The sequence below is a fragment of the Choristoneura fumiferana genome, unplaced genomic scaffold, assembly GCF_025370935.1.
Source record: "Choristoneura fumiferana unplaced genomic scaffold, NRCan_CFum_1 Sck3bRy_369;HRSCAF=857_pilon, whole genome shotgun sequence".
Lineage (NCBI taxonomy): Eukaryota > Metazoa > Arthropoda > Insecta > Lepidoptera > Tortricidae > Choristoneura > Choristoneura fumiferana.
Genome location: NW_027413016.1, coordinates 109,393 through 124,862, shown reverse-complemented (window position 1 = coordinate 124,862; position 15,470 = coordinate 109,393). Strand labels below are relative to the sequence as shown.

The 15,470-nt window shown below is 48.2% G+C and overlaps 1 protein-coding gene across 1 annotated transcript in view; it reads left to right on the top strand.

Annotated features, from left to right (window-relative positions):
* The window catches only part of LOC141445137 (uncharacterized), a 33,817-nt gene that overhangs the window by 12,183 nt on the left and 6,164 nt on the right, over positions 1–15,470 (top strand). The window contains exons 9-12 of the mRNA XM_074110920.1: positions 7,532–7,622; positions 9,565–9,681; positions 9,862–10,037; positions 11,282–11,446. Of these exons, the coding sequence (XP_073967021.1) occupies positions 7,532–7,622; positions 9,565–9,681; positions 9,862–10,037; positions 11,282–11,446 (549 nt within the window). The remainder of the gene's footprint in view (positions 1–7,531; positions 7,623–9,564; positions 9,682–9,861; positions 10,038–11,281; positions 11,447–15,470) is intronic.

Here is a 15,470-nt window from a genome sequence, read left to right as displayed (position 1 = left end):
TTCTAATTGTGTGACGGGAATGTCAAGAGAGGAGGAACGTTGATCCTCGAAGCTAGTATGATCGTGCAGGATCTTCGGTCCGAGCCACCACAACTCGCAGTCTTTCATTAAATCGGGACGAATGCCACGAGAAGCAACATCAGCTGGGTTATCTGCGGATTTGATGTGGTGCCACCGACCACTGCTTACATTGTTGACTATTTCTGTGACGCGGTTAGCGACATAAGTTTTCCAAGTGTTTGGACTTCGTCGAAGCCAAGACAAAACTATCATTGAGTCAGTCCACGCAAAGACAGACTCCTCAGAAAGTTGAAGACTTCTCTGAACATCTTTGAGCAACTTGGAAAGCAATACCGCGCCCACAAGTTCCAAGCGGGGAACTGACACTTGTTTTACCGGAGCTACCTTACTCTTAGCTATTACAAGTGAGACGTGGATTCCATTTATAGAGATTACTCTTAGGTATACTACAGCAGCGTAAGCGAGGCATGAAGCGTCGCTGAACCCATGAACCTCCACTTTCTCAATGCCGTCCTTTTGAGTGTGAACCCAACGTTCTAAATATAGTGTTGGCATGTGTACAAGTTGATCTCGATAGCTGGACCACTCGGTAGCCAGTTCAAGGGGAAGTTCATCGGTCCAGTTGATACCGCTCAGCCAAAGTTTCTGCAAAAATATCTTTGCAGTGACAATACTGGCCCTAAAATCCTAAAGGATCAAAGGCTCGTGCAATATCTGACAGTACTGAGGTTTTGGTAAAGCTTCCGTAGATGGAGTAATTTCCAACTTAAGTTCAAATACATCGTGATGTGAGTTCCATTTGATGCCTAAAGCCTTAATTGTGTCATCCATTTTAATGTTAACGCTTTCCTGCTTAGTCTTAGCTGTGGTGGGAATCTTTTTCAATACCTCAGAACTGTTGGATGCCCATTTGTGCATTTCAAATTTACCTTTAGCCATTACTTGTGAAATACTACTTTGTAACTTTGCTGCGCCTTCCTCGTCGCTCGCACCAGTGAGCAAATCACCATGTAAAAATCGTTATTGATGATATCTACTATATCGGGATAATTCGATTTTCATCTTGAGCAAGTTGCTTAAGTGTGCGAATGGCGAGAAATGGTGCACATGAAGTGCCATAGGTTACAGTTAGCAAGCGCTTTTCGAGGATCTCGTCTTGAGGTGAAGAGCGCCAGAGAATGCGCTGATAATCGACGTCTTCCTTTGCGACTAGTATTTGTCGATACATTTGTTTAACGTCCGCGAGTAGACAGATCTTGTGGGTGCGCCAACGAATAATCAAGTCGCGTAGATCTTGTTGTAGTGGAGGACCAACCAGTAACTGGTCATTGAGAGCAGATCCATCTGAAGGTTTTGCTGACCGTCAAAGACTACCCTGAGCTTGGTAGTGGTGCTCGCTTGTCGTACAATGGCGTGATGCGGAAGAATGTAAGGTCTGTGACGAGGTTTTTCCTGGGGATTTACATCTTCCATGTGATTGAGTGCTTGATACTGTTCTATGAAATCTGTGTAGTCTTTTTTAAATGCTGGTTGGTGGGCGAATCTTTTCTCCATGTTTTTCAGTCTGTGTACTGCGATCTGTCTAGCATCGCCTAAATTCTCTTCGTGTGCATCTTTAAAAGGTAATCTAACGACGTAACGTCCATCTTCCTGTCTGGTGTGTGTCTTTTTGTAGTGTTCTTCACACTGTTGATCAAGCAGTGTCATCGGCTTCTCATGTGGTTGATACTCTTCAGTCTCCCAGAATTTGCGTAGTAGATGATCGACTTCCAATAATGCCGTCGAAACCGTGATGTTGGTAGATGGTAGTTCAGTTGCTGCCGTCGTAGCCCCTGACACTAACCAGCCCAATCTGGAGTTTTGTGCGAGAAGCGTGTCAAACTTGTGTAATCCTTGGAGTAGTATGCAAGCATAGACGTCTGCGCCCAATAAAAGATCAATTGGCCCAGGTTTGTTTAAGTGAGGATCTGCTAACTTTACTTGTGATAGTGCTGGCCATTGAGTGATATCAAATTCCTTAGTGGGTAACATTGGAGTCAATTTGGTGAGAACGTGCGCTTTAGCTTGCATTACATAGTGAGTATCAATTGGTGAGTAAATATCCAATTTACTGTTACTATGTTGTCTGTCCTTCACTGCGTGATTACCGATACCAGTTACATTAGCTGAGAGAGGTGTTTTCTTCAAATTCAATAATTGTGCTGCTGATTCTGTGATGAAGGTTGCTTGTGACCCTGATCCACTAAAGCTCGGAAGTAAACAATAGCACCTCGACAATCCTTCACACAGACTTGTGCTGTAGCAAGTATTACTTGATTGTTGTTTGAAATCGATACTTTCATGCTGGTGATCGGAGTTTCAGGAACATCAGCGTTCATGGCGGGAGTTTCTGTGACAAGGGGCTTGGAAACCACCTTATCGTAGTGTAATAATGTGTGATGTTTACGGTGGCAGGTTCGGCAGGATGTGACTTGTCTACAATTCTGAACAGAGTGTCCTTTGACCAGGCAGTTGAAGCACAGGTTATTGTTTTTTACAAATTGTTTCCGATTATCTACGTCTAGTTGTGTGAATTCAGTGCAGTGACAAATGTAGTGATTTTTCTGACAATATGAGCATTCCGTTGTAATTCCAGCTGTAAAAGATTTAACCGTCTTGGATTTTTGTGTCATCGAGGATGGTTGATAGGTTTGCTCTTTCTTCTCTTTCTTAAGTGACGTTTGTATCATTTCTATGGCTCTGAATCGTCCCTCCAAAAATGTGGTTAGGTTCTCATAGGTGGGTAACTCAATAGATGATCCAAGTGACTGCTCCCAACCCTTGTGTGTTTCACTATCAAGCTTCGATACTACGAGGTGCACCACAATCGGATCCCAAGAAGTTATATCAATATTCATATTTGATAAGCTGTTCAAACTTTGATTTGTGGTGTCTAGTAGATCCTTAAGTCCTTTAGGGCATTCACTAGTGAGTTTCTTTTGATTAAGCAAACGATTCAGAATGGTGTTCACGATTACTCTAGTGTTACTATAGCGATTTACTAAAGCATTCCAAGCCTTTTCGTAATTTGCCGCTGTTACATCAAAGTGGCGTACTAGCTGTTCAGCTTCGCCCTTTAAACTCGACCGCAAATAGTGATGCTTTTGTATCTCGCTCAGTCCTTGATCGTTGTGTATCATAGAGAGAAATAAATCCCTGAAGCTTAGCCATTCATGATAATTACCAGAAAATGTAGGTATATTGATCGGCGGTAATTTTGTTACAGTCGTGGAAGAAGAAGAACATTGTGATTGAGTAGCATTTTTCTTTGATGTTGTCAACACGGCTATCTTTTCCTTTAATAGTGTTTTGAAATCTAAGTAATAATCCTCAGCTTTACTATAAAGATTCTTTAATTTTTGTTTATCTTCCGTTGTTGATATCTTCTTTAATAATTTCCTATGATCAGCCACGAATTTTGACCAATAATCTTCTAACGAGTCTCTCCGTGTCTCCAAATAACTAATTGTTTGTCTATCTAGTGGAGTTTTTTTATAGTTGGTATATAGTCTTTGGATATATTCAAATAATTCTTCTTGTGTTGTATAGTCTGCCATAGTGTGAAATAGTAAACTTTTTTTTCCAAGTGTCAAATATTTTCCAAGCTATTTTTTCTAAGTGTTCACGGTACGAAATCGACTAAGTGTTTTTTGGGTGCGAATTTTCTAAGTCTTTTGACACACGTAATTTGCTAAGTGTTTTTTGATCGAAACTATTCTAAGTGTTTTTGAAGCGAAATTATTCTAAGTCTTTTAACACTTTTACGCGGATTGCACTAAGTCTTTTTTAAGGCAAATTATTCTAAGTCCAAACACTACAGAATTTACTAAGTCTATTTTCTAAGTTTTTTTTACACTTCACTTTAGTTCACTTTTAATTCCAATGTCACTGTACTCACGATTATCCAAGTTCTGAAGGACCAATGTTGCTCACTACACTTTCACTGAACACCTGACTTGATAATAACACTGCACTGTTTATTCTTTGAAACTCATTTATTAAGCAAAACAACAAACATCTTAAACTTTTAAAGGAACACATCGTTAGCATGTTACGGCGAGGGATAAGCGCCATCTATTAGTAGCTTTTGGAACTAATTAACTTAAAACTATTGCAAGGGAGCACAGCGTTATCTTAACGGGTGGGCGGTACAGAGCCATCTAGAGTGTGTTTACTGTAATTATGATTTTTAACGTAAGACATTCAACACGAGTAAAAATTCGGGAATAATTCGTTTGCCTATGAGACAATCGATTTCTCCAGGTGCGTAATAATATTCATCAGCCATTGGCAGATGCCTGCAGATGCGTTAATTCCGTCCTATCAATTTCAGCGTTAGGCAAAAAGTCAGTATTTGTGTCAATAACACGAGCGTTTACTGTATAAAACGGCGAGAGTCAAAACGTGAATAAATTTTGAATTGTGTTATTCCGAATGAGCGATTTTCATTTGACCGATACCTTTTAATTATCGACGGCGCGGGAAGTTTTTTTTTAATTTAAGCGTTCACAACAAGATTTTTGTGATGAAATTACTCATTGACCCTGAGTCGAGAATAAACGCATACGATTTACTTTGATCGTTATTAAATACGTTTACAGACGCGGTTGGTATATAACTGTAGTATCATTATTTAAAGCGCGCGCGGGAACAGTGACAGACATCGCCCGGTTGTTATCAAAGTTATCGGCATTTGAAGTCTCGCGCCAAGAGGACGACTGCGCTTGATTATCGTGAGTGCGAGCAGTATTCACTAGCGGCGGACGCGGCGGCTGCGAGTGCGAGTGAGACGGATAGCGAGCGCCAGCGCCAGCGACAGTGGCGTCGCCCGCTTGCGGCGGCGGCGAGGTGAATGCGCGGTGTGCTTTGATAACGAGCCGGTGGGATGGTTTTATTATGATTTTGACTGATAACAGTATGTTGGAAATCAGCTGAGCGTTGAGGGCGATTTATATTGAAATTATTATTGTTGGTTTCATAGTGCAGCAGCGAGTGATGTTTGCGGTTACAACTGGAGCATTTGTTTGTCGATTTACAAGTATTTACATGGTGAAATCCTAAACAGTTTATACAAAAAGAGTGTTGACGAACAATATCGTTGCGAGTTTGCGTGTTTTGGTTTAAGAAATATTCACATTTAAATAAGGGATGAGATGAGTTTGCGTTACATACTTTACATAGTTGAAATTGCTGAGTTTGGAGGTTATGATTGTTGTCATATTTATGAGATACTTGAGGAGCTGCGATTTGAGAGTGGAATGCTTTAGTTTTATTTATTTGTGGTAATTGGGGAGTGGGTTTGCTAAATTGTTTGTTACTGGACTGAGTTGAGGATGGCGTTGGGCCATGTAACGCAGTGAGCTTAGATTGTTCACTTAAGAACTTTTTTAATTCAGCAAATTTTGGGAATATCAATGTGTCTATGAGCTTGTTCAAATAGGTTCAGAGTTGATTTATCAAGTTTGCTTAAGGCAATATGCGTTATCATGAAATCTGCCAAATTATCAATTTGCAATTGTTGCAGAGCGGCTTCAGCTGTACAAAAGTTATCTAACAAATTATCAGCTGACTGACCAGGCCTTTGATTAATCATTTTATCCAAGTACATAGATGCTTGCACTCTTGTATCTTGGTATTTAGCTAGAAGAGCTTGCCAAATTATGTCATAATTTTGAGAGGTTGGAGTTATACCTGAGCAGACATTTAAGGCTTTTCCGGAGAGACACCCAATTAGATATTGAATCTTTTCAGCATTAGTTAATTGAGTATTGTTATGTATAACACTGCGGAAGTTTTCATAAAACACTGGCCATTTACCAGGAGTACCATCAAAACCTGTGAGTTGAAGCGGAGGCAATTTGATGTTAAAATTATTATTTTTATTTTGAACCTCAAGTTGCTGTCTCAGAGTAGTTTCCTTTTGCTTAATAAAACAGTACAACTCATCAAATGTATTGAGAATGCTATAACTCGGTTCTGCGGCTGGATTTTCTTTAAATTGTTCAATTAAAAGTTTATCAACCGTTTCTACATAGTCAGCTCGGGTCTTGTCTAGGGTTTGTGTCCTAGCAAGGAATTGAATGTGATAAGCGGGGTCAGAAACCTTTAAGCTTAGCTTATACACTTCCTGAATAATGTGGAACAAACTTTGCTTTTTACTTTCAAGGAATTTAATCATAATATTTTCTTCACTTGAACTGGTGTTTGCACTCGTTTTTTCTTTGCCTCCCATGATGAAGGTAAAATGCGATATTTATATTTAACAAAATAAGTGAGAAATAAGCACAAGTTCAAGATCGGAATGTGTATTAGGAAGAAATATCTAGAAATTACTAGGAATAATAAGTTAGCGGTGCGTACATCAAATATGGCGGGTAGGTATATGAGCGGTGCGTTGAGATAAATTATTATGAGAAATGAGTATGAAATGCGTGAGTTAAACAGTAAGTAATACTTTTGTTATTCACTTAAACTGTTGTTATTGAGAAATAGTTGGTATTTACATAGAAATATAATGTTATTTGCGTGATTAAAACAAAACAAAGTTAGGCGAAGCGTGCGAGAAAAAATGGCGTAACTAACTTGAAAATGTGTTTTTGAGTATTTGAGTGAGTAAATGAGTAGCGTGTGTATATTGCGGAGGATATTAGGAGTGAGGGAAAGGATCCGGTTCGAAGGACCAGACTTGGAGGGGCAGGACATACCTTGAACACCGGGATGCTGCTTTCTCCAGCAATTGAGTTTCCACGACACAGGAATTATTTTAAACGGCACAAAAATGTTCATTACCACTTCACTGCACAGATTTTAGAGGTTTTGAGAGTTTTTAAAGGTATTTTGCGAATTAAGAGTTTATTTTTGCGTTTGTACAAAATTATAGCGTCATCTCGAGTCGTTTGTTTTCTTCGTTCTTGGTTCGAATTTCGGTGCCCAATGGTAGCGGGATAGGAAAGGAGGGATGTGTTGCCAGAGTATGGATGCGTTCATGTTAATGCGTGAGTGTGTGTGTGAGTTAAAATTAATTAAATATATTTAAAAAATAAACAAATAAATGGCGCAGCCAGGGGTTGAAATAAAAAATACAAAAATACTCCAAAAAACCAATCATAACGAGTTGTAAGTGTTGTAAATTTTCGTTGCATTCGATTTTTTACAAAAGTCCCCTTTTTTTTAAACACGGAAAATTAATTGTCACCAAATATAATTTTTGTGTGAAACTGAATCACGAGTATAGACGATATACTCAATACAAATCATTACTCTTCCTTTGGCTTTTCCGTGGTCGAGTAAAAACAAACACACTCATCGTGGCTTCAGACAACCTTAAAATACCTACAGTGACTATTTTATTTCCCGTAGAGGCATTTACCTTTTCTATGCTTTTGGATCATTTGTCGTTAGGATACAGCAGTTTTTATATATTTTTATTTACCTGAACACTTAAATAATAGTGCATTATTTGGTTCCGCAGTTAGATAAGCTAACGGCAGCGGCGAACGGCAAGGCGCATGCGATGAGCAACGGCACTGCGACAGTCGACGACCATCACGAGCACAGTAAAGGTAACTGATACCCAATACCGTCTATATAAGGACCCCCCAGCCCATGGGACCCTTGAAAGGCCGAAATACAAAAAAAGGGAAAAATGTAATATTCACTTTTGAATTTCCAAAAGGGCTCCAAGTTCTTCTGTGCTCCAGAGTCCCTGGCTTAAGATGCCACTGGATTCATTGCCGCAAACCTCGTCTAGAAAGCAGATATGTATAAAATAAAATGGATAATCTTGATTGGCTCCTTTGCGAAGTAGTGCGGTAAAGCTATGCAAATAGCTTTGAGAGGCTCATTATGTAACGGTTGTACTATTTAAATTATCTTCTTCTGAGAGTGCCACGCCATTAGGCAGTTGTCTCACCGCCGGCGAGGAAACGATTGGCTATCGACTATTTTCTCGCTCAAGAAACGAACAAAAGATAAGATCCTGTGTGAGTAAAAGAGACATTAATAGTTGATCGCTGGCGGTTCACACTGCCGGCGAGAACTCGCTCTTACATCTTTTGTCGCAGCGACAAGAGCTATAAAACTCGCTGAGCTATAAAACTAGCTCAGCGATACTCGCTCAGCGCTGTTAGCTTGGCGGCCGCCCGGCTCGAGCGAGTGGAGCGAGTAATCGCCCGTCGTGCTCGAACACTCGCTTTTCACTGCTCGCCCACTCGTTTCTAGTTACTCGCTCTGCTCGCTTCTCGCTCATCGTCGGCGGTGGGACAAGTGCCTTACTGGAGGATGGCTGTTAGCTCCGCAAATTTCTTCCTAGCTTTGAGCCATCCGGAACAGTTGCTCTGCAGTCTACACTGCTGATGCCGGTCCGTTCCCCAATATTGTGCAGTCATGATTTCTTTCGCCTTCCAGGGCGCCGCTTCCCCTGTGTTTTGCCCATCGATATTAGTTGCAACAGTTGATATCTGTCATGGCGCAATACGTGCCCCAGATATTCAATTTTGCGCTTTTTGACGATGTGCAATCCTTCTAATATTATTTTATTTTATCCTACTAACTAATCCTACTAATATTATAAATGCGAAAGTTTGTAAGTCTGTTTGTTTGTTTGTTACTTCATCACGTCTAAACCGCTGAACCGATTTAGATGAAATTCGGTATACAGATAGTTTGCGTCCCGGGGAAGGACATAGGATAGTTTTTATCCCGGAAAATGCCATAGTTCCCGCGGGATAGTGAAAACCGAATTCTACGCGGACGGAGTCACGGGTAACGGCTAGTTTTATTATAAATGCGAAAGTTTGTGTGTGTGTGTGTGTATGTTTGTTACTCCTTCACGCTAAAACGGCTGGACGGATTTGGATGAAATTTGGTACGTAGATAGCTGGACGTCTGGAATAACACATAGGCTACTTTTTATCCCGATATTCCCACGGGATAGGGATAAAATCTCAAAATAACAACCGCTGGGTTTAGAGTCATGAAATTTTGTACAGTTGTTCTTAACACAACCTCAATGAAGATCACGATATAAATTTTGGGAATTCCCAGGGGAATTTTATAAAATCCCGGAATTTCAATTGTAACTACCAGATCGAATAGTTTACGCGTGCGAAGCCGCGGGTAAACTCTAGTAGCCAATAGTTTTCGGGTCATACCAGCACGCTGAAGCACATTCGTGTTTCTGACTGATAGTACAGTCACCAGCACCAATATCTGACACAACAAGCGTGCATAAATATCTGATACGACTCTATTTCTAGGGCCGGAAAGGATGTGTCAGATATTTTTGCACGCTCCGCTGTGGCAGATATTAATGCTGGTGACTGTGCCACATCTCAAGCTTCCAAGCCCCGCCTGGTAACTTCCTGATACTAATAAATTATCTTAATATTATTTAGACAAAGTATTGTTTTTTCATGAACCACAACCGTCCAGAAATAAGAAATTTTAGTATCCATTGGTAAATTATGAATCAAAAGTGTATTCAATTTCCAACTTTTTTTTTAGGTGGCACAAAGTCGTCGAAATGTGACAAGAAAGAGGCTAGTACATTAAAAGAAGAAAAGAAAAAGAGTAAAAATAAGGATAAGGATAGCAACGATAGTCATAAGAGTACAGAACAGAGTAAGTATTGTTTATAAATTTACTTAGTATTACTTTATTTACAAAATCGCGGTGAAGAGTGATAAAGACCATGTATGCTTTGACAAGTCTACGAAAGTGATAATTTCCAGTTATTTAATTTGTTTTCGAATTACTTTACCGTAGAAAATTGGTTAAGGAGAGAATTTTCTTTGTTTCCAGTTAAAGAACAATTAGTTAAAGATAAAGAAGTAGAAAGTACAAAAGAAGTTAAGAGTAACAGTAAGGAGTGCAACGGCAACAGGGAAAGAGAGAAGGCGCTAGAGAAGGAGCGCGACCGCGAGGCGCGCGAGCGGGACAGAGAACGCGAGAGGGAGCGCGAGAGAGAACGCGAACTGGTACTGTTTAATGTCTGTTTATTTCTGTTTTGAGACAAATTACTAATACGGTACAATGATTCTTTATTGTACACCAAATAGTAAGCAATACATAAAACGGGTACATAGAGAAAAAAAAATACATGGCCTTGTCGCTTCAAAGCAATATCTTGCAGGCAATGTTTTTCAACAGAAAGAAGAAAGGAATAGATAAAGCAAAGTATAAGGAAGTGGTAAAATTTACAGCATCAGAAAGCAATAAAAAAACTTTAAAAATAAACATACATACTTACAAAAAATATAGATAGATTTTCCAGTTCAATAATCACTATGAAATCTTTTGACCGCGCGCGGGGCCTCTAGCCTGTTGCCTACTCTACCTAAAGCTAGAAACACACTGACGGACGGCGGAGGCGGAGCGGTGCGGCGCGAAGGCGGTACCGGTTGTAATATTAGAGCTAACGTGAAAGAGGCCACACAGAATACCGCTCCACGCTTATCCAACCAGCCAATGACACATAACTTTCCTTCGTGTTGTCTATCTGTACTTAATACTTTTTTTGTTGTGTCTTGTGTTGTGAATAAATGTATTTTCTTTCTTTCTTTGTTATTTCCCGCGTGGTATTCTGTGTGGCCTCTATATTGTATTTCGATCCAATTTATGAAAAGTGTAAACAAAGACGCCATTTATCCGACCACAGACATTCAATGATGTGAAAACCTAGAACCTATTGCAAAATAATTAATCTGTTTAGTAAATCGATTAATTTATTCATCAAAGTATTTTTGTCTATTTTATTATTTACAATACTTGATTTCATTCCAAAGACTGTTTATTCAATTATAAAAGCAGTAACTATTTTTTAATTTTAAGGAAAGTAAATAAAAATCGCTTATTCGTCCCCGCATTAATATAAATAAATATATATTAACATAAATAAATAAATAACATCAGATTTTGACGAAGATTTTTGAAATGAAAAGTAAATATTGAAATCAAGTGAATTTGATTAGACATCTAGTTAAAAGACACGAATTATAGATAAATGTGTTATTGATTCGATCCAGTGAGTGTTTATACAAGATTTTTGATGAAATCGGTTTGTTTACACTTTTAATAAATTGGATAGGCATAACGTATACCATGATAGCTCGAATATGACAACCGGTACCGCCTCCGCACCGCTCCGCCTCCGCCGTCAGTGTGTTTCTAGCTTAATCCTTGATCCGGCCTTGAGTATAACCGGACGTTTCTCCGTTCGCAGCGCGAGGCCCGCGAATTCGCAGAGGAGATAAAGCGTCTGAAAGCGGAGCTGGCGGCCGCGCGGAGCTCCGAGGCGGAGGCGCGGCGCGCGCTGGCAGCCGCCGCCGCCGCCGACCGGCAGCGCCGCGCTGACCACGCGCAGCTCAAGCAGCAGCACCAGGCGCTGCAACACAAGTCAGTACCACCATCAGCATGGCGCGCGCTGGCAGCCGCCGCCGCCGCCGACCGGCAGCGCCGCGCTGACCACGCGCAGCTCAAGCAGCAGCACCAGGCGCTGCAACACAAGTCAGTACCACCATCAGCATGGCGCGCGCTGGCAGCCGCCGCCGCCGCCGACCGGCAGCGCCGCGCTGACCACGCGCAGCTCAAGCAGCAGCACCAGGCGCTGCAACACAAGTCAGTACCACCATCAGCATGGCGCGCGCTGGCAGCCGCCGCCGCCGCCGACCGGCAGCGCCGCGCTGACCACGCGCAGCTCAAGCAGCAGCACCAGGCGCTGCAACACAAGTCAGTACCACCATCAGCATGGCGCGCGCTGGCAGCCGCCGCCGCCGCCGACCGGCAGCGCCGCGCTGACCACGCGCAGCTCAAGCAGCAGCACCAGGCGCTGCAACACAAGTCAGTACCACCATCAGCATGGCGCGCGCTGGCAGCCGCCGCCGCCGCCGACCGGCAGCGCCGCGCTGACCACGCGCAGCTCAAGCAGCAGCACCAGGCGCTGCAACACAAGTCAGTACCACCATCAGCATGGCGCGCGCTGGCAGCCGCCGCCGCCGCCGACCGGCAGCGCCGCGCTGACCACGCGCAGCTCAAGCAGCAGCACCAGGCGCTGCAACACAAGTCAGTACCACCATCAGCATGGCGCGCGCTGGCAGCCGCCGCCGCCGCCGACCGGCAGCGCCGCGCTGACCACGCGCAGCTCAAGCAGCAGCACCAGGCGCTGCAACACAAGTCAGTACCACCATCAGCATGGCGCGCGCTGGCAGCCGCCGCCGCCGCCGACCGGCAGCGCCGCGCTGACCACGCGCAGCTCAAGCAGCAGCACCAGGCGCTGCAACACAAGTCAGTACCACCATCAGCATGGCGCGCGCTGGCAGCCGCCGCCGCCGCCGACCGGCAGCGCCGCGCTGACCACGCGCAGCTCAAGCAGCAGCACCAGGCGCTGCAACACAAGTCAGTACCACCATCAGCATGGCGCGCGCTGGCAGCCGCCGCCGCCGCCGACCGGCAGCGCCGCGCTGACCACGCGCAGCTCAAGCAGCAGCACCAGGCGCTGCAACACAAGTCAGTACCACCATCAGCATGGCGCGCGCTGGCAGCCGCCGCCGCCGCCGACCGGCAGCGCCGCGCTGACCACGCGCAGCTCAAGCAGCAGCACCAGGCGCTGCAACACAAGTCAGTACCACCATCAGCATGGCGCGCGCTGGCAGCCGCCGCCGCCGCCGACCGGCAGCGCCGCGCTGACCACGCGCAGCTCAAGCAGCAGCACCAGGCGCTGCAACACAAGTCAGTACCACCATCAGCATGGCGCGCGCTGGCAGCCGCCGCCGCCGCCGACCGGCAGCGCCGCGCTGACCACGCGCAGCTCAAGCAGCAGCACCAGGCGCTGCAACACAAGTCAGTACCACCATCAGCATGGCGCGCGCTGGCAGCCGCCGCCGCCGCCGACCGGCAGCGCCGCGCTGACCACGCGCAGCTCAAGCAGCAGCACCAGGCGCTGCAACACAAGTCAGTACCACCATCAGCATGGCGCGCGCTGGCAGCCGCCGCCGCCGCCGACCGGCAGCGCCGCGCTGACCACGCGCAGCTCAAGCAGCAGCACCAGGCGCTGCAACACAAGTCAGTACCACCATCAGCATGGCGCGCGCTGGCAGCCGCCGCCGCCGCCGACCGGCAGCGCCGCGCTGACCACGCGCAGCTCAAGCAGCAGCACCAGGCGCTGCAACACAAGTCAGTACCACCATCAGCATGGCGCGCGCTGGCAGCCGCCGCCGCCGCCGACCGGCAGCGCCGCGCTGACCACGCGCAGCTCAAGCAGCAGCACCAGGCGCTGCAACACAAGTCAGTACCACCATCAGCATGGCGCGCGCTGGCAGCCGCCGCCGCCGCCGACCGGCAGCGCCGCGCTGACCACGCGCAGCTCAAGCAGCAGCACCAGGCGCTGCAACACAAGTCAGTACCACCATCAGCATGGCGCGCGCTGGCAGCCGCCGCCGCCGCCGACCGGCAGCGCCGCGCTGACCACGCGCAGCTCAAGCAGCAGCACCAGGCGCTGCAACACAAGTCAGTACCACCATCAGCATGGCGCGCGCTGGCAGCCGCCGCCGCCGCCGACCGGCAGCGCCGCGCTGACCACGCGCAGCTCAAGCAGCAGCACCAGGCGCTGCAACACAAGTCAGTACCACCATCAGCATGGCGCGCGCTGGCAGCCGCCGCCGCCGCCGACCGGCAGCGCCGCGCTGACCACGCGCAGCTCAAGCAGCAGCACCAGGCGCTGCAACACAAGTCAGTACCACCATCAGCATGGCGCGCGCTGGCAGCCGCCGCCGCCGCCGACCGGCAGCGCCGCGCTGACCACGCGCAGCTCAAGCAGCAGCACCAGGCGCTGCAACACAAGTCAGTACCACCATCAGCATGGCGCGCGCTGGCAGCCGCCGCCGCCGCCGACCGGCAGCGCCGCGCTGACCACGCGCAGCTCAAGCAGCAGCACCAGGCGCTGCAACACAAGTCAGTACCACCATCAGCATGGCGCGCGCTGGCAGCCGCCGCCGCCGCCGACCGGCAGCGCCGCGCTGACCACGCGCAGCTCAAGCAGCAGCACCAGGCGCTGCAACACAAGTCAGTACCACCATCAGCATGGCGCGCGCTGGCAGCCGCCGCCGCCGCCGACCGGCAGCGCCGCGCTGACCACGCGCAGCTCAAGCAGCAGCACCAGGCGCTGCAACACAAGTCAGTACCACCATCAGCATGGCGCGCGCTGGCAGCCGCCGCCGCCGCCGACCGGCAGCGCCGCGCTGACCACGCGCAGCTCAAGCAGCAGCACCAGGCGCTGCAACACAAGTCAGTACCACCATCAGCATGGCGCGCGCTGGCAGCCGCCGCCGCCGCCGACCGGCAGCGCCGCGCTGACCACGCGCAGCTCAAGCAGCAGCACCAGGCGCTGCAACACAAGTCAGTACCACCATCAGCATGGCGCGCGCTGGCAGCCGCCGCCGCCGCCGACCGGCAGCGCCGCGCTGACCACGCGCAGCTCAAGCAGCAGCACCAGGCGCTGCAACACAAGTCAGTACCACCATCAGCATGGCGCGCGCTGGCAGCCGCCGCCGCCGCCGACCGGCAGCGCCGCGCTGACCACGCGCAGCTCAAGCAGCAGCACCAGGCGCTGCAACACAAGTCAGTACCACCATCAGCATGGCGCGCGCTGGCAGCCGCCGCCGCCGCCGACCGGCAGCGCCGCGCTGACCACGCGCAGCTCAAGCAGCAGCACCAGGCGCTGCAACACAAGTCAGTACCACCATCAGCATGGCGCGCGCTGGCAGCCGCCGCCGCCGCCGACCGGCAGCGCCGCGCTGACCACGCGCAGCTCAAGCAGCAGCACCAGGCGCTGCAACACAAGTCAGTACCACCATCAGCATGGCGCGCGCTGGCAGCCGCCGCCGCCGCCGACCGGCAGCGCCGCGCTGACCACGCGCAGCTCAAGCAGCAGCACCAGGCGCTGCAACACAAGTCAGTACCACCATCAGCATGGCGCGCGCTGGCAGCCGCCGCCGCCGCCGACCGGCAGCGCCGCGCTGACCACGCGCAGCTCAAGCAGCAGCACCAGGCGCTGCAACACAAGTCAGTACCACCATCAGCATGGCGCGCGCTGGCAGCCGCCGCCGCCGCCGACCGGCAGCGCCGCGCTGACCACGCGCAGCTCAAGCAGCAGCACCAGGCGCTGCAACACAAGTCAGTACCACCATCAGCATGGCGCGCGCTGGCAGCCGCCGCCGCCGCCGACCGGCAGCGCCGCGCTGACCACGCGCAGCTCAAGCAGCAGCACCAGGCGCTGCAACACAAGTCAGTACCACCATCAGCATGGCGCGCGCTGGCAGCCGCCGCCGCCGCCGACCGGCAGCGCCGCGCTGACCACGCGCAGCTCAAGCAGCAGCACCAGGCGCTGCAACACAAGTCAGTACCACCATCAGCAT